General features: G+C 31.2%; 4 protein-coding genes across 6 annotated transcripts in view; 2 read left to right on the top strand and 2 right to left on the bottom strand.

The window, feature by feature from the left end:
• Positions 1-3,543, top strand: part of LOC113396125 (unc-112-related protein) — a 29,428-nt gene extending 25,885 nt beyond the window's left edge. The window contains exons 7-11 of the mRNA XM_026633935.2: positions 112-250; positions 530-628; positions 1,193-1,417; positions 2,001-2,237; positions 3,115-3,543. Coding sequence (XP_026489720.1) covers positions 112-250; positions 530-628; positions 1,193-1,417; positions 2,001-2,237; positions 3,115-3,315 — 901 coding nt within the window. The 3' untranslated portion in view covers positions 3,316-3,543. The remainder of the gene's footprint in view (positions 1-111; positions 251-529; positions 629-1,192; positions 1,418-2,000; positions 2,238-3,114) is intronic.
• The window catches only part of Uxt (Uxt prefoldin-like subunit), a 313,647-nt gene that overhangs the window by 89,373 nt on the left and 197,531 nt on the right, over positions 1-26,743 (top strand). The window lies entirely within an intron of this gene.
• LOC113396127 (kelch-like protein 10) lies at positions 7,022-9,382 on the bottom strand. Its single transcript, XM_026633936.2, has 4 exons — positions 9,141-9,382; positions 8,048-9,060; positions 7,357-7,703; positions 7,022-7,277 (listed from the first exon to the last, which is right to left on the bottom strand). Exons 1-4 carry the CDS (start codon positions 9,276-9,278, stop codon positions 7,036-7,038), a joined length of 1,740 nt encoding a protein of 579 aa, XP_026489721.2. The 5' UTR covers positions 9,279-9,382; the 3' UTR covers positions 7,022-7,035.
• Positions 16,349-26,743, bottom strand: part of LOC113396128 (protein doublesex) — a 165,820-nt gene continuing 155,425 nt past the window's right edge. For all 3 annotated transcript variants that reach the window (XR_010309443.1, XM_064217856.1, XM_026633938.2), the window contains one exon: positions 16,349-19,087. Coding sequence is in view for 1 of the 3 variants with exons in the window: in XM_064217856.1 (XP_064073926.1) it covers positions 18,972-19,087 (116 nt within the window). In the remaining 2 variants the exon portion in view is untranslated. The remainder of the gene's footprint in view (positions 19,088-26,743) is intronic.

Here is a 26,743-nt window from a genome sequence, read left to right as displayed (position 1 = left end):
TTACCGAGGAAACTGGAAGTTTATTTTAAAGGCAAAGGGTTAGCACCGTACAGCCTAGACTTCAAAATTTTAAACGTTACCTTTATTTACTGTATGTCAAATATCGTACAGACGTCAGCGTTTCACACTGCGGGCGTACAAGCGCGGCTGGGTGTCGTGTCGCGACGGCGTGCTGCGCATACACGCCTCGCGCGACGCCGCCGCGCGCGGGGACACGCCCTCCTACGCCGTCGAGCTCAGGGGCGCCGAGGTACTGTAGCTCGCTATACTTGTACCCAAAGCAACAATTCATATTGTTGTATGCTGGCTATATAATACAAGGGAGATAATAACTTAGTTCCCAAAATTTGTGATTACGTACCAACCTTTTGAATTAAGTAGTTTTAGAGACTTTTATGTTTTTAAAATATTAATTGCAATATAAATATTCAGTTGTTAATGTATTTCATTTAAACTCAATACACTAATAAATTCAATGTTTTACACATAAATCCAAATTGCTGGTTTTAACATTATGTTTTTATTACAGGTAACACCGGACGCACATCCAGCTTCTGGTCGATATGGCATCAAATTGGAAGTACCCGCCGAAGACACGATGCATGAAATGTGGCTGAAATGTGAGAATGTAAGTTTATTTTGAACATTCTTAATTTAAATGCAAACAACTTTTTTTTTTATTTTATATTTCTATACTGAACAAGATAAACATACAGAACCAACACAAATTAGGTCAAGAATACTTTTGTTTAATACAAAAATCCCTCTTAGACCGAAGGGTTGAGATGAGCTGATGGTTCTATGAAAATTTATCAATTGTAACTTATTTTTACTACCTTAAAAACTATCGATCAAGTCACAATTGTTTGATTACGTAATTATTATCAAAAAGTGATTTGACTACAAACATCAAGACTTTGTATGGTTGTGTTTAGGTTTCAAGTTTTGAACTGAGTGTCTTGCCGGTTCTACTCGGTAGAATCTACATGCTACGGTGGTAGCTTAAAGCTTAGTAAAGTTGTGTCTTTTAAAAGTCAGCCTTTTTGATTAAACTGTGTAAAAAATTAATTATACTTTTGCCAGTTTCTAAGTGCAGAGGTGACAATTTATTATATTATGTATGTAAAATAAAAAACTTAAAAAAGTTTTGTGTTGATAATAAAGATATTCATAATATTATATTTTACTATAGGAGGACCAATATGCCGAATGGGTGGCGGCTTGTCGTCTGGGCTCCCGCGGTCGGTCGCTCGCCGACTCGGCCTTCACCACTGAAGCGGCTGCGGTTAAGACCCTGCTCGCTCTACAGCGGCCCCAGCCGGCAGCCGCGCTGAACCAGCACAGCTTGCCGCATCTCGATCACCTGCAGCCAGAGAACTACTTGGCACCGCGTTTCCTTAAGAAGTTAAAGAGCAAGGTAATTTTTTCGCTAAATTCAGCTGTTAAGATTGATACAATATTCAATACATGACGACTTATGGTCACCACTACTGACGATTAATAAAAACTACATGGCATTTGATTTGTATTCTATTCTTATCTTTTTTTATGTAACAGGTAGGCGGACGAGAAAATGGGCCACCTGATTGTAAGTGGTCACCACCGCCCATAGACATTGACGCTGTAAGAAATAATGACTATTCCCTACATTACACCAATGCCCCACCAACCTTGGGAGCTAAGATGTTATGTCCCTTGTGCCTGTAGTTATACTGGCTCACTCACCCTTCAAGCCGGAACACAATAGTACTGAGAATTGCTGTTTGGCGGTAGAATATCGGATGAGTGGGTGGTACCTACTCAGACGGGTTTGCACAGAGACCAACCACCAAGAAATAAATCTGATGTATTTCCAAGTGTTGACCAAACAATACTGTTCTTGGGTGTAAGACAGCCCTTGGTAACTGGTATTTGTTTGGTGTTATAACAAGGAATTATAAGCCCACCTTTCAAAATAAAAGTAATACAATAAATAATTTCAATTAATATATGTTCCCCAGTTTACTCAACGCGTTTTGGAGAGCCATGCCAATGTAAAGGATCTACCGCTGTTGGAAGCGAAACTGCAATACATCAAGACTTGGCAGAATCTTCCCGACTACGGTCAAACGTTATTTGTCGTACGTTTCATGGGACACCGCAAGGACGAAATCATCAGCATCGCTAACAACCGCATCATGAGACTTGACCCTAACACCGGCGATCATATTAAAACATGGCGTTTCAGTACCATGAAGGTTAGTAACTAAAGTAAAATAACAAAGTATTGTTGAGCCAAGGCGCTAAAAACTTGGAAAAAAATAGTTCAGACAAGTCTAGGATTTCTCACGAATTTTGTTCTATGTGGCGAATTAATTTTATAAATGCACTCGATAATTCAGTTGGTTACACATAGGATTTGAAGATGTTTGACGTGATTTAGTAATCAGTCAGTCATTGCTGTCACAGCGATCAGTTAAACAAAAGGAGAATTATTGTCCTAAAGTTCCACCTAGTGACTAGTAACAACAATGTAGGTACATTAAGATCTCCTTATATAACATGTGCCATGCAAATTATATGGTAGGTCGATCTGTATCAAACGTTAATAACTTCAAATAGATTTCCATTTTGATAAGAATAGATAGAAATAATAACTTTTGAATGCACTACCCACTGACATTCGGCAGTCCAAATCCTTGCCTATCTTTAAACGATGCTTCGTTGAAAAACTATGTTCTGTCCGTCTCTAAATAATGTATGCAAGTATGATTTAATATGAAGTTTGTAATTATATACATATATTTTGATACTCTATAGTTATTATGTAATATAATAATTGTAGAATATATATTATGTTTTGTATTATTGGAATGTAGTTGTGTGTAGTTTATTGTTATACTTTAATATAAATATTCTAATATTATAGTTATTATCTGCTCTCTCATATCTGCACTTCCCTCTTTTCTTTGTAAATTTCTACCACCAAAGGTTGTCTGTGAGAGATCGCTATAAGTGATAAGACCTTTTGCGCACCATTTTTTAAATATTATTATTTTCGGTATCTCTTATGTACTCATATGTTGTGCAAAAAAAGTATTTAAATAAATAATTATGTGTATTTTCTTATTTCAGGCTTGGAACGTGAACTGGGAAATAAAACACATGATGGTACAATTCGAGGAAGGCAACATTATCTTCTCGGTTCAATCAGCTGATTGCAAAGTCGTCCATGAATTTATCGGAGGATACATATTCCTCTCGATGCGTTCAAAGGATGCAAACCAAACGCTCGACGAAGAACTATTCCACAAATTGACCGGTGGTTGGACGTAAGATTTTATTAAATATGATAAATATTAATTTATTAACAGGTAACATTATCTGTAAAGATTATATTTTTCGGGAACTACAGCCTTGTATGCGTGCCTTGAATGTCTTGACATCCATATTTCTGTAGCCTGGTGCGAGAAGGGCCAATGTCAATAAGCCTTCTGATAATCAGAATAAAAATGAACAGGTATTGATTGTTTTATGTAACATGTCACTTTTTGAGTAGCGTTATAGTGATGGTATTCGTTAATGTTAAGCTTATGCCATGTGGTATAAATATATATATTTTTTTAAATATATATATTTGGCAAATGATGCAATCTTTACGTCTTATGAAAAAAATATACATTGGCCCTTTTTGCACCAAGTTATAGATATGTAATAGTATTTTGGACAAGTTTACCACTATTTAAGTATTTTGATGTAAAAAACTAAACTTCAGCACAATTTTATTAGAATTATAAATAACACATATATAAAGGTTGTCTCAAAAGAGGTCATGCATGAATAAAGTTATTTTTTATATCGATTTAATAAATAAATATGTTTTATCTTTAGACTTTCAATAACTAGATCCTAACAGTAGTGCTTCCATTTCAATATTATTACATTGCCAAATATACTGGACGCAGATCTAATATATAGCCTCGACTTTCTACATCACTTTAGTTTACTATATATATTTTTAATGTCAATTAAAATAATTTTAAGGATATTCATTGGATATGAGCTTCTATTTTGTAGATGATAAAGTTTATTTTAGCTAAGCTGCCACTTCTCATAGATTTATTAATCAGTAAACAAGTGCCATCACACCAATATCCGACAAATTTAATGTTCATGACTACAATATGGTGCTTTATAATAAATAAATAGAATTAAATAAATACGAGTGGCCTAAATGTTCATAAGAGATTAATAATTGCTTTCGCTGATTAAGTTTATGATTTTATTCATTGTAAATAACATTCAACTAGGTTTACTCCAGTGTAACGTATTTAGATGACAATTATATAATGATCGCTTGAAAATATGTACCTATGAAATGCAAAGATATATTATTGTTGACTACTAGTCTCATTGAAACGGCATGAAATGCTTATCAAGTAGAGATATTGCATGGTGAATATTAACAATATTACAAAATATTACACAAATTATTGTACAAATGTACGTACAAGATTAATACAAATTAAAATGTTTGTAAATGAATGTCAAAATAAATGTAAATTAATAACATGTTTTTTTTTTATTGTCCCCGTTACTTGGTATGGTTCAATGGAGTATGGGTAGAGGAAATTTACCTGTTATATGTTTTAAGCAGGGTTTTTAAGTGATTTTGTTTATGGTGAAAAAAATAATGTGCGAAATTGTAAGGTTATTAAGGCATTTTCTGCCTCGCACAACCACTATGTGGAACCAGCTTTCACCGGCGGTTTTTCCAAATAGATATCGATAGAGAGCGTACAATTTCTTAAAAGCCACGCACGTTGCGGTGTCCATGGGCAGTGGTAGCCACTCTCCATCGGGTGAAGCTCCTGTTCATTTGCCACCAATCCCATAAAATATGGTATAACATGATGACTTTGAATTTGAAAATAAGAGCTTAATGAAGGATCCGAATTATTCTTAACAGGAAAGACTTGTAATGTTTAGGTGTTGCTGCCTCGATGGTATATAATGATCGTATTAAGAAATGAGTCGTCGGGACATATATTATTATTAGTCTGTCTCGCTCGCGCTCATTGAGCTTATGGAGCCCTAATGATGTGCGATACTGAGGAGTCTATCGATAAATGGCACGATAAAATGATATTATAATTTTATTATAGTAAATTATTTGACATCAAATAAACTAATTTACTTTTCCTATTAAAATTTAGCATATAATATTATTTGTCTTTCTGAAGATTTACTATAAAAGGTCAAACGATATGTTAATTTCTTAAAACCTACTTTGAAGAATACATTTTTCATTGCGCATAACTATCGTGATGGGAGTAAGCCAAAAAAATGCAAATGCAAAACAAAATATAATCAGTTAAGCCAGCTGTTCCCTATTCATAGTTGCTAGCTTATAGCTAAGCCCCAAATCAGGAGCCCGAAGGAACTGAATCTTTACTTGCAGTCAGATTGGAGTTTAAGACTCAAGTTCCTGCGCATAATTCTAGTCCTTGCGACGACATTTATGTGATATGATATTACTTCTTGCCTTGTAAACCATGATTTTATATTTATGTTTACAAGATAAAAAAATACTGAACCTGATGGGATTATACCTACAAGGAAACAATTGTGAAGCTATGACCACACCTTTACAATGATAATCTTTAATAAAGATTCTGTTTAATTGGTATGATAGTGGCTTTATTGGTTCGTGGTTTTCTAACCGTTCAGTCTTAAACAAAACGGCTTCATAATCAAATGTTCAAAATAACACTGATTATAATTTATTTGTTTAATTTGAGTTTATCTGCGACGGTTATAAAAAACGTCGTCAGGAAATCTAAAAGTTTTGGATAAAAGAATGTCACTTCGGATAAATATTGAGTTTTTAAAAAATACATATTATATGAATATTTGTGTAAGAAACACAAACTTATCGTTCTTGTTACTTGACTGGATACTGGACTTGAGTCAGTTTTTTTATTCAAATCTTATTATTCACTGATATTATATTTATTGATAAATAAAAGTTAAAAAATATATTATGTATGTTAAAAAAAATACATTGAAAAACTTTGATTATATATTTTTTATGTATACCTTATTGCTATTACAATGATTGTACTTAGCTATAATATAAACACCTACTATGGTACTAACATTTTCAAAATTGAAGATGAAATATTTTACATAATTATGTTACGAAGACGAAGACCAGTCTCCACGCTAAATTATCGGTGTGCTTTAGTAGGTATAACTTACGCTCGTACTTACAAGATGTCTTAGTGTGTAGATGATAAATGACTAAAGTTAGCAAATAAGTTATATATATTATATTAATTTGTTAATGCCGATAAGTTAACACAGAGGCACGCGTCTTCGCGAGTGAACAGATTTATAGTTCATACCATACAAACAAATTCAAAGATAGATTGCTTTAATCTGTTACATTAACAGATAATTTAAAAGTTATATAAATCTCCCATAGTTATAATATGGTAGTATTTTGCCTTCCACAATACAGCAGATTTTATCCGCCGATATTTTTGTCGACAGTGTGGAAACGATCAACCTTACATCACTAAAAGTCACCCATCCAGGTGTCATTGTCACATGCATTAGCAATATGCATTGTTTTTGGTACACGTAGACGACATTAAAAGGACCGTTGGGATATCATGCTTGTATATTGTTTATTACATTAACACTGGATTCTATGATCTGCCTCGGATTAGGAATAAATTGTAATACTTTTAGATTTTAGTTTATGTCTATCATTTTGTATATTAGCATCTTAACTTATATTATAAATGCGAAAGTTTGTTTCGCTCTCACGTCTTAATTCAAGCGGTCACCACGAAATTTATCAGAAGTACAGAAAAGGACAGACTATCAAACACCTTACCACTGTCCCCCCACCCCCGAGGGCGAATCCGTCTTCATCGACTAGTATTTTTATACATTAAATATTTTTTTCTTTGAAACGTATTAAGGTATTATTCTTAATATGAATATGAAAAATGAAAGAAAAACCATTTGCCACTGTAGATATTATATTCATACAGGATCAGGATACCTTGCTAAATATCGCTTGTGATATTTTGAAAGCTCTTTATACAATGGTGGTGCTGACATAACTAATGAACAAGATCCTGCTACATCGTTAACCCTCATACAATTATCGGATTGTGTGAACAGAACCTTAGGTTTTTCGACTGTGTGCTTTGCTTTGAATTCTTCTACTGTTAAAACGTCACATTGTCCGCAAATAGTCCATGTAAATATATAAAGTATCTCACCTGAAAGAAAATAAATTATTTTAAAGTCAGTGTTAAAAAAATTAGTGAATAATACTGCATTATACCTAAGTGTTCTCACCTAAATTGCATATGGTTGCCGGAAGACTAGAAAAATAGGTAATCAATTGTAAATTCTTCTCAACACCTGGCACGAATCTGTATAAGTTACTGAAATAACCTTGTATACAATAAATGTATTCTTTACAAGATCTGATGCAACTCATCCTCATTTCTGTATCCACGACTTTCCTCCAAAAGTCTGAGGTGCCTGAATCTTCGTGACAATATATACTTTTCTGTCCTGCAGCATATACTTTGTTGTTATGTGAGCACAGTGCAGGATTTTGTAAAGCATCTGGCATTTGTGAAATTTTTCTGAATGATCTTTGTTTTAAATCATATACAATAGCTGTATCTAGTACTACCCTGAAATTAAAAAAAAAAAGATGTACCATATGACTTGAAAATTCCATTCATAGGAATGAATAAATAAAATTTTATTTTAGTCTGTTAACCTTTTGTTATATTATACAGAATGAGACAGGGCTAGCCTCGGCATATTAGTAATAATAGCTATAGAACAATATTGCAGATATTTGTAAAGAAATTCACAGATTATATGAAACTGGTACAGTCAGCAAGATAGTTAGCAAGATAGGATAATTACTTTTATGCAATGGACAAATAACTGCTGATATTTTTCTAAACCTAAAATAGTAAAGGTTTAGCTAATAAAAATAAAATATACAATTTTTTTGTTAAGTACTGACCTAAACCCACCCACACCTCCGGCAATGTAAAGAGAATCTCCAATAACTGCCAGGCCTGCATGTCTTCTCTGTGGTAGATTAACACCATGTCTGGTCCACTCTTTCCTGAGTGTGTCATAAACCTTAACATCTCTCATAAACATACCCGTGCCACGGCCATGCTCACCACATACTATTACAAGTTTTGTCAAGCCCCAAGCTACAACACTCCAGCCCCATAAATTTTTGTCAGCAACTTCTAACCATTGTTCAAAACCTCTACCTTGATAATAAGTGTACATAGAATGTGGTAGTAATTCTGGTTTTCCATCTTTAAGAAGCCATAAGGGTATAACTGGTGTGTACTGCAAACATCGTGTCTTACTCTCCTTTATAATATCTAAAGTTTCAGTCCAAACTCTCTGTGTGAACTTTTCACATAATTCACTTTTCTGTTTGTTTAAAATTGTTTCTGATAAATCAAGTTTATTAACGGACAAATCATAAAGTAGATCAATGACTTTAGCCGCTAAACTGTTTTCAAAACCTTTCATACATTTTTTTATTTCTTCCAAGTCTTGAGTTGTAACTTTTTTCATGTCTAAACAACCAATAATAACGAGAAGCGCATCAGCTCCAGTTTCAGTGTGGAATATCCATTCCAAGCCAAAGTTAAAAACTTCTAATTCACTCTGTGAGTCTAAATAAGGATGGGACAAATACCAAGCAAGTTTGTGTATATTAAGAACATACTCTGGCTTCATGGACTTAAAAGAAAATAATCCGAAAGCCACACAAAATTTTTCCAATTTTGGAAAACAGGATATTTCAGCGATATCCATTGTCTCCATCCAATTTGATGCACATGTTCCGATATCTAAAGTGTATTCAATCTGCTTTATTAACTCTGTTATTTGTAAAAAGTTTGCTGCAATTGTGATGTCTTTAATTGTCGACAAAGGATATACAGAAAGATCTATTAAACCAATTTGCATGTACTGCAGAATGATATGCATTGTGTTGGGATCTAACATCTGGAATTAAAATATATACAATTAGTGGCAGTATTAGTGTTGTTTTTAATTTTTTATATTTAAAATTAATAATTACACACATCGATACATATTTGTTTTTGTTCATTTTCTACATAATTTCCGCTAAACATTGCGCGAAAATAGTCGCTATGTTCACACAAAACATCTTTTTTTACTTTGAATACTTTATCACGAATTTGTAAATAAATTTCTTCCATGTTTATATAATTTATATGTACAGTATAGCTGTAACTAAAAGACCTTTTGTATTTTAGGCACTTTAATTGTTTTTACTTTGAAGTTTGATGCTAGAAAAAGTGAAGAATGAAGATGCAATGTCAAAACCAGATGACACTACACCATCGTTCATCAACCCTAGATCAATACTCATATGACATATCAAACCCTTTTCAATGAGTTTTGTTACTAGTTTAATTTTACTGAAATAAATGGAATGGTTCAGTTAAAATATTATACATATCATTAAAAGAAAGCATTCAATTTTTGTACCATAATATCTGATGTTTCGTAATCAATTATTTTGCTTACGATAATTTGTAGTTACACCACCGCCATCTACATAGTTCTAGTCTGGAGTCTAGATAAACGTTTAAAATATTATACCAGTTCCATTAAGAGGACTACAAGAGCTAAGTGCCCTTGAGAATCGCACGCATACACTTACAAAATCGATTAAAACGGCAAGCCCGTGAAGTAATGGTTAAGCGAGGTAACGAGGTTACGCCCAAATATTCGAATAGATGGCGCCAAACCGAGCGAAATAAGATCAATCATAAATCTCATAAAAAATAGATAGGACAACAGAATTGTTTTTATTTCTTTCGATGTTAGTTAACAAATGATTATAAAATAAAACTGATTCAATTAAACTTACAATATTTTTATTTATATTTTGTATACAATAAAATAGACAGTTAGTTTTAACCTTTTTTTTTCTTTTATTTATATTATTATACCACAATTAGTTCTTATACTAAATAAAAAAAAAAAAAAATGCTAAATATTAAAACATACCAATTTTTAACATTTTATAAAAGTTTGATAATCTATATAATAAAATCGTAAATGTTCGAAATCTGTAGTGTAGTAACCGTGGGGTAACATATAGCGTAGTGTTTGTTCGTTTTATTAATATCGGTTCACAAAGAAAAAATATATATTCAATTTAAAAAAAAAACATCTAAATATTTATTAGAAAAAAATGTCGTCAAGTCGATTTGGTTGAATCATTGGTTAACTAGGTTAATCATACTAGGTTTAATCATAAATCTCATAAAAATATATAGGATATTAGAATTATTTGTATTACTTTTGACTGTTATTCGAAAATGATTAAAAAATAAAACTGATTTAATTAAACTTAAAATATTTTTATTCAAATATTGGTGGTAAAATGCCTATTTAATACTACACTATTTTAACTTAATATATTTATTTACAAGAAAGAATATAATTATTATAAGAAAACGAAACAATGAATTTACAATTAAAATTACAAAAAAAAATCTCGTAACGTAATGATGCAGGTAAAGATCGACACGTCTGTATAGGATCAGGTCTTGGTCGGCAATATCTGTACTCTGTAGCTGTACACGGCGTTTACTTTGTCTTAATTTCAATACGTTCCGAACAACTTAAAACAATATATAATTATTTTAATTATTTAAAATATTTGTATCAATTCGAGTACATTTTGTTGTTATTGTCAGAATTTATTAATATACAAGTACATACATTTTAGTAATATTTTATGTTAAAATATTTGGTTTTAGTCTAAGAAAAATAAATAAATTTACATAGAAAAAAAAACCGGTGTTAATGTTAAAATATAGGAAATGAATCCGATTGTACCTCGTTAAATCTCTCAAAAAAGCATAGACTACATGTCTTATGGCGTACAGAATACCATTTTCAGAAAACAACTCGATGGGTTACGGAAACACGTTTGTGTTTCTTAGCTTGCTATTACGTCACTCGTTTTGGCTCGTTACGAATTGTGGCATGCAGAATCAGGGCCCAGGACTTACTGAACTTGTCCCACTCATTTTTTTTATAGCTTTGATTTGGGTAAGAATGAATAATTGTTTCATTAATTATAAAATAAACAAACAAATGTATCATATCAGACCCATTTTCTCGTCCGCTTACGCACATATATTATAAAAATGGGGTTGGCTTGGTATTCAGTCGCAAGATTTTTGAGTATACAAAGTGTCATAATATTATAAGGTAGAGGTTTGGTCCCTGGACACAACAATACTTCGCGCATAAGGCATCGTTTTAAAGAAAATTAAAAAAAAAACCATCATCATAAACGCGGGTATATGTCAAATAGATCGTTATATAACTGCAAGACACAAGCTCTTTCTGCGAAAGTGAGGATTCACTTCGCCGAAGAAGACCGGGGAGAAGGCGTCGGCGCTGTGCGTACCTTCTCCCCTTGATCCCGTGCGATCCTGTGATGCCCCCCTGAAAAAACGGAGAGGGTACCGCTGGTTTTTTAGTGGGTATTGCGGTGCCTTCAGCGCCGGTGAGCCCCACATACCTCCCCGATTCACGTGGGGGAAACGCGTAACAGTATTTTTCTAGCGAGAAAAAAAAGATAGGACACAAGACTACTTAAATGTTAAACCGCTTAAGCGCTTCGTTTTGTTTGTTTTGATATCATTGAAGTTTTTCTCAATAGCTTTATTTTTTTTGCGGAAAATTTATACATAACCGACTCTGTTCATTCTTATTCTATGTGTTTTGTCGGTTTTACCTTTAGTTTTTTTTTTAAAGAAACCGAAGGCGTGAAGTGGCTGCTCTACATCTTGTAGCGTGGAAGATCACGGAGTTTTGAAATTGTTGATACAACATGCATCGTGTCCTGTAAATTTCCCACTGTTGGGCTAAGGTCTCCTCTCCATTTGAAGAGAAGGTTTGGAGCATAATTATAAACACAAATTAAGCACATGAAAATTCAATGGTTCTTGCCTGGGTTTGAGCTCGAAATCATCGGTTAAGATGCACGTGTTCTAACCATTGGGCCATCTCGGCAACTGACGATTACTATCTATCACGATTGTGATAAAATATGTGAAGGATATTTCAGGGAACAGTGGGGCTATTATGATTATAGCATAGCAACTGTTGCTATCTAATATTTGTTGCGAATTTATAAATGTTGCAGTCTATAAATCCGTATTATGGAGTATTATGCTATTGAATAGTTCCATAATACTGATTTATAATTTTTTTGATTCGATTTGTTTTGATTTGAAATCAATCAGCAACAAATATTTGATAGAAACTTTTGCAATGCTCTAAACGTAATAGCCCCACAGGTCTTTAAAGTTTTAGAAAAATAAACAATCAAATGAATTTAATGCAATTCAACCTTTCCCTTAACAACGCAGCAATCAAAGCAGCAATGTTTAGTTTCTGATCATTTATTTTTTCCATCTGAGCGTGAAAAATCACGTTATTAAGATCCTTTTTTTAGTTCATTGCCCCGGTTTGCGCGTTTTGGCGGGACATCTTTGAGTTCTTTGTGGACCGTGCTCTAGTTAAGCTCTAGTTAATCTCTACTTAATACACTAGTATATATATGTATGTATATATTAATTTTATAATAGATATATCTGGCATAGACCCTACTCATACAAAGACACTAGTATTTTCCCATAGATAATTTACTACTTTTTTTACTAGTTTGATAAGTTTGGTAAGTTTATATGTACGAGAAAGTCACAGGACTGCTGGATGCGGAAGGACAACCTTCAGTATACCTTGCAAGAGACATTTATGTGTGGATTGCGATTAGCTGATGATGATGATGATGAATTTTCTTTAGAAAGAGGAAAAAAAACGACAAGAAACGATCGTTAAAATCGTTTATTTGACAAGAAGTAGTTTATAAATATCAGTTTTATATAATTAAATAAAATCCTCAAACCTCTTCATCTATAAATAAAACAAATAGTTTTACAATAATAATATAAACTTGTACAGTACAATGATCGTTTCTAAAGAACTTAACGTTATTCGTTGAAAAATATATTATTGTACATGTGACAAATTGTTAATAATAAAAATATCAGGAACATAGGTATCATATATATATATATATTTATACATTATTAAATAATGTATTCAGGAAATTTAAAACATTTCTTTAAAAATAAGTAAAAAGAAAAGTTTATAAAAAAACAGTTGTATAAAAAAATGTTTATAACAATCGTAAATACCTATGCTCCAATTGCCTATGACGTCATTACACTCAAGTTCGGACGAATATATTACAGGTAATGTATCCGATAGGTTTCAAATACCTACTTAAATATATTACATAAATTATACATATTAAAACTAAATTTACAAAAGTTTTTATATATATTTTAATACATATTATATTGTTGTCAAAAATATTTGAATCAATATTAAGGTCTGAAACTAAGGTCCCAGATATTGGCGTAGCCAGGTTTTTTTTAGGGATCTCTGAGACTCTGAGGGGTCACGCTTATACATTATTAAGGTTGGATAATATAATACTTTTATTGTTTTGATATAGATTTTTTCTAAAAATGTTAATCATTTTGAATTGTGGTTTTATAGAGGGATGGAGGGTCGATCACTATACGCCAATAATTCTGAACCATTCATCCGAACCAGTTGTAGCTTTAAACAATTGTTGTCAATTGAGTGAAGGTTCATCATACCTTCTAGTAGTATCGTTTAATAGCAAATTTAAAGGTACGAGCAATGATGATTCAAAGTAGTTGCCAACTTGACGAGCGTAATGACGTACATGCAAAGATGAGTTGAACTGTCTTCCAATCTGTGATCATATGGACCAGACATTCAACAGACATGTAATTAAAATCCTATTATTACACTTACACACTAGACATAATTAGATTTGTTAGTTAAAATGACTGTTGAAAATACAATAATTATGTCGCTAAGAATCATATCTTATGTAAATGGAAGGATTTTTAAGTTATAGAACATTTTAGTGGGAATTTTGTGACTTGAGCACCCTAAAATGTGGACGAAATATTAATTTAAAATGAAATTTCAATGTGATTTTGTATTCTAATAAAATATATCAACTCTGAATTACCTGCAAAACTCGAATATCGTGTCGACCTTTTTTAGATTAGGAAAGGATAACAAGAATACTTTTTATTCTTATTCTTTAAGACTGGATAAAAAAAAAACGATTTAAATGGACAGTATGATTATATCAATATGAGGAATATTATGTTGACTGTGATGTATTTGATGGGCGGATAAAGTTATACTTAAATATAAGACAATTATTATAAATAAAGACTGCTTGAAGGCTATTCATCTACTTAATGTTAATATCTTAAAAAATATTAGGATTCATTCACAATTTACAATTAAACCTAAGGTCATGATTTAAAATTTACACAATATCTTTACACCTTGACATAACTGGTTTTATACAAATGGGAATTCACATTGCACTATTAATAATATTATAGTTGTAAAGAATTAAGTAAGTATCGTTGAATTGTTCAAAGAAAATATATTTCTACATATCCATTAAGCTTTACAATTATTTCAGAGATATTCATAATTGAATGAGTCAATTTTTATTTTTAATCTATATAAATGAGAAAGTGCGTTACGTACATCATTTTCGCGCGCATAGCAAACATGACACACGCTAGCTAGATTTATTACAGAGAAATAATTTCAAATAATTGGTTTTTTAATTCTATATTCTGGCTAATTTATTTTTTTAGAAAATTCTTGAATATGTCACAAGCCGTACAGCCGTACCGTACAAAGTGTAAACAAAGCAAAGACCGTAATTACCTTTTTTTTATTACTGTTGTAACCCTCAATATTTTTGACATTTATTTTCAATTGGTGTATAATTTTGTTTACACTTTGTATAATCTGTATATAAATAAATAGGTAGATCTTCGTAGTTTTATAATGTAATTAAATTGTTGCGGATTCTAATAATTTATTTTAATTTTTTTTTCTGGATTCGAATACTTAATTAAACATTAAAATGAGTACAAATATCGTCGCATACATGTGTACACTGTACATATTTCGTATCTATAAAAGTATACATAACTCAAACAGCAAATCATTAGGCCATGTTAAGTATGATTACTGTAATTAAGACACAGGTAATAAGATACATTTAATTAAGGCGTTTTTTTTAATATTCTCGAATAACATTTTAAGCATATTTTAGTTTAAAATAGTCATTTGGTTTACATTTTATCTCTAGACACAGTATACTATAAATCGCAATCCAAATAGAAGATCACTTCTACAAGTCTTTTTAAAAGATACATATGTATGTATGTATCTCAAAACGCCCTTCCAAGTACCTTTTTTTGTAATATAGTATTGTGGATGTAGAGATAATATGTTCCCTTTTGATTTTACAATGAACGGAGCTCTATGTATTTTTATAATCTAATCAATTGTTTTATAATCTATGCAAAATGACGAAGTTACATGCTAACTATAAAATTTTAATCAGAGATTATTAGAGAATATAAAAATTATCGTTTTTTTATCAGCTACGTAGTTTTTTTTTAAATATGGCCGTTTTTTTTAGGACGATTTTTTTAACTTTCAGCTGGATGATTGAATTTAAATCTAAGAAATATGTGATGCAAGATTATTGTGTGTAGACATAAAATATTTCTTTAAAAAATATTACTGGCCATAAAGTTGGATTAAATTTATCTTAAAATATTTTCCATTCGATAAATTCAGAGCTCGTATTGACTAGCTACAAATTACAATACATCACATTTTGGGATCCGTACCAGTTGAGCTGCTAGTAGATTTTGTTTTGACTATTAAACCTGTTGTAATTAATTAAAGAGTTTTAATTTGACAGAAAGAAAAATCTTAGATGGTTACTAGATATTAAAGTTTTAAACACTACATGCCACGAAATATAGAATGTTCGAGATTGAATCACGAATTTAATATACATCTACATTTTTTTTTATTAATTTTCAGCATCAACTATCATGGCAAATGTTTATTAGAATTTGTTTAAGTGATTGATTACACTTTCATAATATTAGTAGGAAGTATAAAGTCAAGACGTAAAATAAACTCAATCGAAAGCAATTGAATACATATAAAGTTATTTAGGTCAGCATCCGGGCCAATTTGTCAATACATGTGCTATTTTTTTCTAGCATCACTGATCGATTTTTTTTTTAAACTTTAACCAGTTTATCTGTCACGGATACACACACTTTAGTTTAAAAAAAAAAAAAAAACAAGATATTATAACCTCTTTCGTTATTATTATAGACAGAAAAACTTTAAACTATAGTTTTTTAAAGTAGCTCACTAATTTATCTTTATATTAAACTGAGATCATTTGAACCGAATCACAAACTGTATCAATACAATTAATTTTGAAAAAATGGAATTATTTTGGACGCGACAATAGATTTTGGATGGAATATATTATTTCACGTGGGACGTCTACTACTGTATTTTATTTATAAGATGAGATTTTAGTAAATATGTTCAGCGTCGGAATTTAGAAGTTTAGACGTAGAAATAAGACATTAGTTATTTTCATAGAGTAGGTAAGTTCCAACAAGGATTTAAAAAAAGCAGTTACCTTTAAATCTTTAATCATTTAAGTACTTCAAACTATAATGACGTTTACAATAATGGGACCCAAGTCTATATAGATAAAAGGAGGCACTAATAGTCTGATATAAGGGTAAACAATTACCAAGAAACGACAAAAAGACGCAGTACACGTATAACGAGGATTAATTTTATAAAACAACAAAATATAAGTACACAATTATTGAAACATTGTCCAATGTTTTAACTCACTCTAATATCAGCAATATGAAAGAGACAAAAGGATTTAAGAAATAATTTCACATAGCTCTTCACACGGTATAAAGAATTCGATACGTTCTCATAAAATCTGTATAGCCAATGGAAATTATGCGGAATAGCATAGAAAATCAAAGGTAATCAAGGCGTGTACGATGCCCGCAGTGGTCATGCCTGGTGTTTGCTCAAATTATAAGTAATCGGTATGTAAGGTAGCTACGTATATATTCAGGGTTGACAGTTGCGGGCTAAAAAGTTATTTACAACTGTTTGTTCCAACTCACAGAAACTCTAGTGATTTTTTTTTTTTTATTATTAAAAGACAATAATGTTTATATTTTTTGTCTGTTTTTAGTATTTCTGTGGGTTGAAACTTTTTTCACAATGCAGTTCAATTTATTTCATGAAATCGAAATACAATTTTATTCGTTGACTAAATATATGTTTACTAATATGAAAACCTCCTATAACTACTATATAATATAAGGGATTTAATTCCTTTTCGAACAATTATTTTCAACTGAGAAATTACATAATGTAGAACATAAAAATATTAACATATTAATTAAAGTACTTAGCGTCTTGTAAGGTATGGCTATGGATCGTTATAGCGGCCAGTTCCCACGGCGTCCGTTGCTGGCAACCCTGATAAAATCTACTGCAACTACTGTAATTCGATTCAGAAGGGCGGTATCTGGATCGCTCCGCCCTGCGCAACCATCGCGGGAATATAAAATCATGTAGGAAATAATCTTACATATCACGAACGATGGATATTTAAACATATGTCTTAATTCGTTAAAATCTTGTTGAGTTGAAATGACTGTTTAAATATAAGTTTACATAAATTTGCTTTATTTCTAATAGCTCGGGAAACTAGTCGAAATAGTCTAATATTCTCATATATTTGATGATTTTTATAGAGTACGTAGAACGAAATAGAATATCACATTATTAAATATCAAAAGTCTAACATTAAATATCTTTGAAAAAACTGAATATCACGGGGCGGTTTAAAACGAGCCACATGTTTTACAGTATTGTTTTGTAGGAAATAAATTCGATTCTCGATGTTCGATTGGATCGCAAAATTTAGGTTTTATATAAGGAGCGTCCTCATATTAATGAGTAAGGTATTAAACTTGACTGAATTTTGTCGAAAAAAATGCTCAAGTTTCGATCAGCAGTGCGATTCTGTAAGAATTCACTTCGTATCTCACCCATGAAATATTGACAGCCGACTAACGGTGATACACCATTTCGATACGGGTATCCTATAAGGTTTATAATTATTGTCGTCAGTGTCATCTGAAATTTCACGCTCGTGTTATACAGTGAATTTCGAGTTACAGAATAGCTCTACAGATGAGATATATGTAATGTCAGATATCAACGTCAGTCATTTTCTGATATTTCACGATCGAGTTCGACATCGTGTATCTAGTCTGTTTCTTACAGTTTAACACAGAACACATTGAAAAATTACACAATTTAATATATATCATTATAAAAATCGTTCATTTGGGAAATTATCACATTTATAAATAATCTAATAAATCAAATCTTATAAAGAATGCACTATAACGAGACAGATATGAGAACTCTCTAATACAAATATTCAAACACATTTCGTTTTATAACCAAATAAAAAAAAATATATACAAAACTTACAAAAAATTTTGGAAATTATTATTATCAATATTTGACAAAACAACACTTACGAACGTTACATAATATACTTACATTAAAGCAATGAGCTATTTAAAAATACACTGTATCACTTAAAAATCACTGGACCGTATGGATTTAAGATAAAATGTTCCGAAAGTAAAAAATATTTATAGGTACTCATTCATCACTTGGCACAAGTCGCAAGTGACAAATATTTAACGCTCAGCGTTTCAAACTTAAGCGAGTTTCATCATAAAATAAGGCCTAAACTTTTTACGATAAGGTACTCTCTCCGGTGTCACCAGCACGCGTTAATAAATGACGTCTATACAGATCTAAACACTAATGGTAGTCCAAGTTCACACAGGAGTGTCCCACTCGGGAATCGATCCCGCACTTATTCGATGCCGCTCCTTGATGTTGTTGATGGGGACCTCGTTGAGGTCGATGGGGGATCGGCGGAACGGTGCGCCATCTGGAAATACAGATAAAGGAAAACTTTAAACATGTTTAAGTCAATATGTTTAAAATATATTTTATAATTGTAACGATTTATGTCTAACGATAAGTTAATTTAGAAATAAAAATATACAACATGTACAGCCTGTAAATTTCCCACTGCTGGGCTAAGGTCTCCTCTCCCTTTGAGGAGATGGTTTGGAGCATATGCCCACCAAGTTACTCCAGTTTGGTTTGGTGGATAGATATGTGGTAGAATTTCGTTGAAATTAAATATAAAATAAAAGTATATAAAGACATTAATTGTTTATTTATTGTTAATTCCAAATCCTTTCAAAATGTATCCCAAAGTAGGAAATACAATGTATTCTAAAAATATAATATAAAAATAAAAATATGTGTCCTAAATCTTTTTTAATACTTCTCTTAAAATAATTATGAAAAGTTTTTTATTATTCAATTTCAATTAAACATTAGTGAGGAGCGAGGACAATAAAAACTCAACAGTAACATTTACATATACTACCAGGTAGTTCGTTGAGCTCATGGGGTACCATTGATTTGCACGAAAAAACATACAGGTACAGACTAAACTAGACGAAGAATGAAATTGTAACTAAATAATAGAGGCATTTTAACAGTTTCACGAATAAAAGTTCGAGCAATATGAACCTGTCTTTATAATTTTAGGAGGGAGTCATCCTAAACGAACTAAAATCAAGAACAACGCTTGCTTATCAGTTTATCTTCAACATGTATACAGCACACACGCTTCATACGAATCTGTCACGACGGTGATGAATGAAACGCCGCAAAAAATATAAATTTTAACACATTATTTTCTAAAGTCGACAACACGACTTGATGAACAAGGATGCCCGGAATAAGGGGGACTGACGACCTGAAGACTGAGAGAAAACTCTTATTACATAAGAATCAATAGGAGAAAAGGAATACACGTTTGGTTTATTTTAATGTTTATGTTTCAAAGAATATTTTTTTAACTTTTCGCATTTTTTTGATCTTACGTAAGAACTATCGAGATTCCTTCCCACTCCCTTGTAAGAAAACATAAGAAATGGTCGACCGCCCTCCCCCCCTAAATCTTCTTACGTAATAAATTAATATAGTATTAATAATTATCAAAATAATTATTTAATTAACAGATAACTGATATTATAACTTTGAAACAATTTGTAATTTGGACCAGCGGCTTAAGAGATCTTACAAGAATAAAAGACGTTGCGCACGCTGAGATCACGGTCGGATGATAGATCACTTGGCTCGATACTGTTTTTTTAATTATGTTTGTTTATTTATTTTATAACTTAATAAAACCGTAGCATTAATTCCATACTTTGTACACCTAAAGTCAGAATGGAAAAGTAAAGTATTAATTAATATATTTAATTTCAAAGAACGTTGCAAATCATTTAATTTATTATAGTAAAAAATTTGTTATATATATATGTATGTATATATTTTTTGTGGGAACTATATATTCTTAATAGTTAGAGGTAATAATATATTTTGTTATTATGAGATCATCTGGGTTGTTCATAGTTGCATTACGATATTCAACTTTAGGTAGGCCGTTATTGTCAACATCCAGATTATTTTATGACCAAATTATTTATTTAATTCGCTCTTGAATAAAATAAAAAAACATATTTTTAATCTCTTACTTTTTAATATCATTAATACATTTTTTAAATTTATAACTTATTGAAATCTCTTCAGTTAAATAGATTTAACATATTTAGTCGGCATGGGGAGCTAGCTATAGTATACACTAAAAATATGAACGTCGAATTTAACTTCTGTCCTATCTACGTATTCGTATGTAAGCGTAAGTTTTATACGAAATTCGTTACAACACTTTAATGCCATCGTAATAGAATTGCCAAGAACTGGTATCCATGTGGCATTTATTCAAGATAATAATTAATGGTACATATATTAAACATTTTAACATTGATATTATCTGAACACATGTGCCAATTAAATAATAAAAAAATATATTTTCGATAATGAGTAATGTCATCGATTAGCGATTAAATTAAATGTACTACCTGTAGTTTTATCTGTATTTTCTGTCATTTTGTATAATAACCGGTAATCTGACCGAAATTTACATTTAAACGATTTCTTCGATCGATTATTTTGACGAAGTGTTGTACCGATTAATAACTGAATCGTTCTTTAAGTTTTGACATTGAAAAAAAAAAGTCAAGTATTTATCGTGGTATCGGCCGCGTTGATATAATATCGGTCAAGGGGCCAATGTACCGCGGTAGCACCATATCAGACCGGCTTATCGGTAAAAAAGCAATAAGACAATTACTATCGTTGCAACATTGTTGCTAACTCGTCCTGAGTCTGGGCCGCACTCAACCGGCAAATAACGCGTAACGTTATACCCGTAACTCGATATTCGGTAATCGGAAAGTGTTTGTCTTTTTTTTAATGTCAAAATTCTTTAGTATAATGACAGGACTAAGGTTGAAGGTCAATGTTATAATATTTAATTTGTTATTAAGATATATTATCAAATTTTTTTACGTTCCGAATAATACCGTTACGAATCATAAAATCGATTACGAATATAATCGTGTGTATTTTTAAATATATTATTATTTAGGTTGCATGGCAACCCGCAACTTGTCCATACGCTTAAGTCGGCTCAACCTCGAAATGTTTTACAGATATTACAAGGCAATTTTGAAATGAGTTTCATTATCCCAAAACAGGTGTAAATTATTACGAAAAAAAATGTGTCAACCCTGCGTATGAACTTACATGGAAACAAAAACTGCTCATCTGCGCTGAGTTTTTGTTTCTGTTCACATAGCAACTCATACCAATTCTATATTTAAACAAGTTTTTTTGTCTATTACAGTTTTAAACTCACATTAATTTAATAAAGTAATTAGGTCGTTCTATTTTAGAAATATTCTAGTCGCCCGAGTTCCATTGAGAAACAACATCCAAAGACCCAAGATTTATATTTATAAAAATGTAATCTTCTGTTGTTTTACGTAAATATTATTATAATACAATGTAATATGATAACTCCAAGTCGGGCTCTGGCTTCTTCTTTCGCGTAAATGTATTCAAACCTTGTGCCACGGGTTAGGGCAATGACATTCTGTGTAAATTTGATATCATTAAAAACTTACCAGCTCAATATTTTTGTATAATCATTATTTATTACTTAGTATTTTTGACATTGACTCGGTTAATAAGTTCTTTATGAAGTAGTAAAACTTATCCGACGAGTTTGTTGCGAGCGCATGACGTAGTTTTTGTCATATGATATGACACTTGATACATTTATTTCGAATTTTTTTTTTAATTTACTATGAAATGATCCTATTTTTAACTTAGGCATAATGTTTTCCAAAAATATAAATACTGACTGTAAAGTTACCACTCTATTCGGAATGTACATTGCGTATTACATACAATAAATACATACTATAAAATGGTTTTTTTTTTTTTAATAATTATATATCTAAACATAATAATTCAATTAAAAGAATGCTGACCAGTCTGATCATTCGTTTAATTACAAGTAGACTTAGATTGCTTAATATAATTTAAGATAGAGTTAAAAGTATTTCATACTTTAGTCGCCTGTATGAAAAAAATAATGTAATCATTAATGTAATTATTGTTCAAAATAAACTGTCACATAATGTTATACTTTTGGTTAAAATTACTTGTAATTAAAAAGTTTACCATGAGTAAGACGTTTAGCACTTACGTTATCTGTAGAATATGTTATATGTTTTATATTTTGTTTCTAATTTAAAGCAGTGCATTATAAATATACCTTATGCAAATTAATTCACGATTTGTCGCTTCTTATATCGTATAATAAAAACGTCTAATGAGGGACTAATGTTATCAGAAATGTTTGTTCCAATAATGTAATTAAATGTGATTCGTTTAAAAAGTTGATAACTTGCGAGAAAAAATGGTGACGGTACTTAGAAATAATAGTCACGAATTTAATTAAAAAAATAATCTCTACAATTTATATGATAACAACATATATTACGAATACTAAATTAGAAATACCGAGAAAATCAGGACCACATCAATGATATTTTTCAAATATCGAACGGCTTGCATCAATGAAATTTGTTGTAACTAAAGGTCATAAATTCGTTATAATATTGGCAGTGACTTTACAACAGCTTTTGTCATACACTCGTGACTATAATGTGGGCAAACTTGTCACACTGGTTTTGTTCATCGATTGTTTCTGACAACTGTACAATACATCAAATAAATTTTATCAGCTAGGTATACCTATATGATCATTATTGATCGTATAATAATTTATACTAATATTATGTTGCTGAAAAGTTTTTGTTTGTACGTGCAAATATAAAAATGTGTCATCCGATTTAAAAAAAAGAAAAACAAATTATGTTAGATAGCCCATTCATTGAGGAAGGCTATAAACTATATAACGTCGCGATACGAGCACTGGAGCAGTAATATTTAGCGCAGATAAGACCGAACGGAGCGGCTACTTAAAATTAAAGCTCGAAAATTTATTACATGTTACAAAAATAATATTTCTGTCATAGAAAACTTTTACTCAAACGTTACACATAGAAACGTTGCACTCGAACGAAAACTTAAAATTTCGCTTCCATCGCCAAAGAAGTTTTTTAGCAAAAAGGTTCAGGATATCAAGATGAAGATCTTAATATCTATCTAGCTAGATTTGAGTGATACACGTACAGACTAGAAGCGACGATGTTGTTTATATATGTTGATATATTGTAACATAATCATATCCGTCAAGAAGTTCTTTTGTGAACAAACGCAACTCTTGTTTTATTTACGGATGACATTTTACTTTTGGCGACAGCGATTACAAATGGAAAAAAAAGCGATTTGTGTCATGGCTTAAAATACAGATGCGTTTTGTTATATATTTATTACACATAGCTGTTTTTTTTATATAAATTCTTAATGGTAAAAATAACTTTGTCAGGTGGTATCTCAATAAATCTTTAATCGAAATTATTATTATGTAAATACATGCGCTATTGAAACCGTGTTTGTACGTTAAATATATTTAACAAAAACGGCGAAAGAAAAAATGGCTAACAGAATAAAAAAGCATTTAAAAATTGTCTTTCTGTTGGTCTGTATGTACACAGTACACACTAATCTCTAGAACTACTGAATGTATTTAAGCTTTTTGATTCTGATTAAGCAGGTTGAAGCAACATACCCGGCTGATTCACTTTTCGTTCATTCAAAATTTAAGCTAGTATTCTTGCGATAATTCTAGACATCATTTGTACACATACTTTTTTTTAAATTATGATTTTTTTAAATATAATTTAATGTAAATACATATTTTTTATGTGTTGTGTTATTATGTAAATATATATATTTTTTTACATTATATTAACAGCCTGTAAATTTTCCCACTGCTGGGCTAAGGCCTCCTCTCCCTTTGAGGAGAAGGTTTGGAGCATATTCCACCACGCTGCTCCAATGCGGGTTGGAATACACATGTGGCAGAATTTCGTTGAAATTAGATACATGCAGGTTTCCTCACGATGTTTTCCTTCACCGCCGAGCACGAGATGAATTATAAACACAAATTAAGCACATGAAAATTCAGTGGAGCTTGCCTGGGTTTGAACCCGTTAATCATCGCTTAAGATGCACGCGTTCTAACCACTGGGCCATCTCGGCTCATAATATATTTGAAAACACCTATCAAACTCACGATATACATATATAATAGTTATAAAAGAAATTTGCATATTAAATGCAAATACTACCGACTTGGTAGTTGGTAATCTAAGCATTAAAAAAATAGGAAATAACCTATGCATAGCAATGGGACTTATTCTATGTTTTATAAGTAGCTATTGAAGAATCCATATACAATATACTAGTTATTCCACGCGGTGGGTCGTAGCATAATGTTAGAATATACAAGCGGCAGTGCAGTCGACCATGTTTGGGAGCACTATTAAGGACTAGCTAACTGCGCTCAGTAATAGGGCCTTCTTTTAGCCTTATAATGCGCCTATATGATGATATCTAAAGCAGGGTCAAGCTTGGCCTTTGTGCCAGGATCTTTATGTACTTCAAAACAAGGAATTGATACACTGTTAATTAGAACTAATTTAATTATAAAAACATTATAGCCTTCTTCTTATAAACTTCTTCAATAAATGGGCTATTAAACAAACAAACTCTTCGGCTTTATTATATTAGTATAAATTCTCTTCTCACTTGTGTATTAGCCAACGATTTAATGATTTTCACAATTCCGTCATGACAACCGACTAGCCAATTATAAATTACGTTTATAAAAGACAAAATTATATTTACGATTTACGTGATAACATGAAAACATCTGTAATTATTGCTATACAAATGAATTACCGTTGAACATTCACTTGGGATATACATTAATAAACATTGACATTTATTTTATTGAAATTAGTTCAGTAACAGCATGTAATGCGTTGAATTGTTAATGTTATTATATATTATTAATTACCTTAATCGTTATTGACTGTTTTATGTCAATAAAACAAATCTACAGAGAAACATATTTAAATATTATCAGTATAATATATGCATAATAACAAATTATTAATAATATTTTGAATGTATTTTACGTAGAATTTAAGCAAAACTGCTTGTAAGAGCCGATTTGTATAGTCCATTTATTTATTAAAATGGAGCATCCACAAAATTGTTTAATGTGATTCTTGCAATAGTTGTGTGGTACGTTGATTTTGAAATATATTGGATGTCAATATAAGTTATAATCATCAATAATAAGACTGAAGTTGCCGGCAATTGTGGTAACGACCACTTTTTGGAGGCTATCACAACAAAACAGGTGAGAATTAAGCCGGTTATGAGGATGCACTTTTTAACTGTACCCATAGAAAATAATAGTGCACCCTCTTCCCTTACTTTTATAATTCTATGACGAGAGAAAGATTATCCGAAAGCCCTTATGTACTTCAAGGAATGGATTGAGACATGGTGACTATAACTTATTTATTGACAGAAAACGTCAATTTTGTTTTATACCCCGGACTATTAGATCTTGACCCATATCAGCTAGACTATAATCAGTCAGTATTAATAGATATTTACTTGGTTTAATATTGAACTTATTATAGTTTTGTTATAAGACACTTAATGTTTTCTTATAAAATTCTATAACATAATGTCATAAAACAAATCATAATTTCGATTTATGATCCCTTTGAGTTTCGATGACTTTTTATCGTGAAACTTTTTAACGCCTTCACGATCTCCTTTACGATCTTTGCGTTCAATATTCAATAGTTTACAAGTTATGTGCGAACAGATAAATACAGAATTCTATATCAGGTTCGAAATTCGAAAAAATATCATCATAGCGGTATTTTTAGATTTAAATGAAATTTATTACGAAGATAGTTTGATGCCAGGGAAGGACATTGGTAAATTTTATCGCGCAGGTAAAGCCGCAGTTTCAGCTAGACTGAAATAAAAGTTTCAGTTAATATTTTTTATTTAAATAAGAGTGGTCCATTTATAGCGGCTATCGTTTATATTAGTGTTGTAATTCATAAATTCTATTTTGAGTTCGAAATACAAAACACTATAATCGTAACTGTAT

This window comes from Vanessa tameamea, chromosome 19 (genome assembly GCF_037043105.1).
Source record: "Vanessa tameamea isolate UH-Manoa-2023 chromosome 19, ilVanTame1 primary haplotype, whole genome shotgun sequence".
In the NCBI taxonomy this organism is placed as follows: Eukaryota; Metazoa; Arthropoda; class Insecta; order Lepidoptera; family Nymphalidae; genus Vanessa; species Vanessa tameamea.
This window is presented reverse-complemented; position numbering and strand designations above follow the sequence as displayed.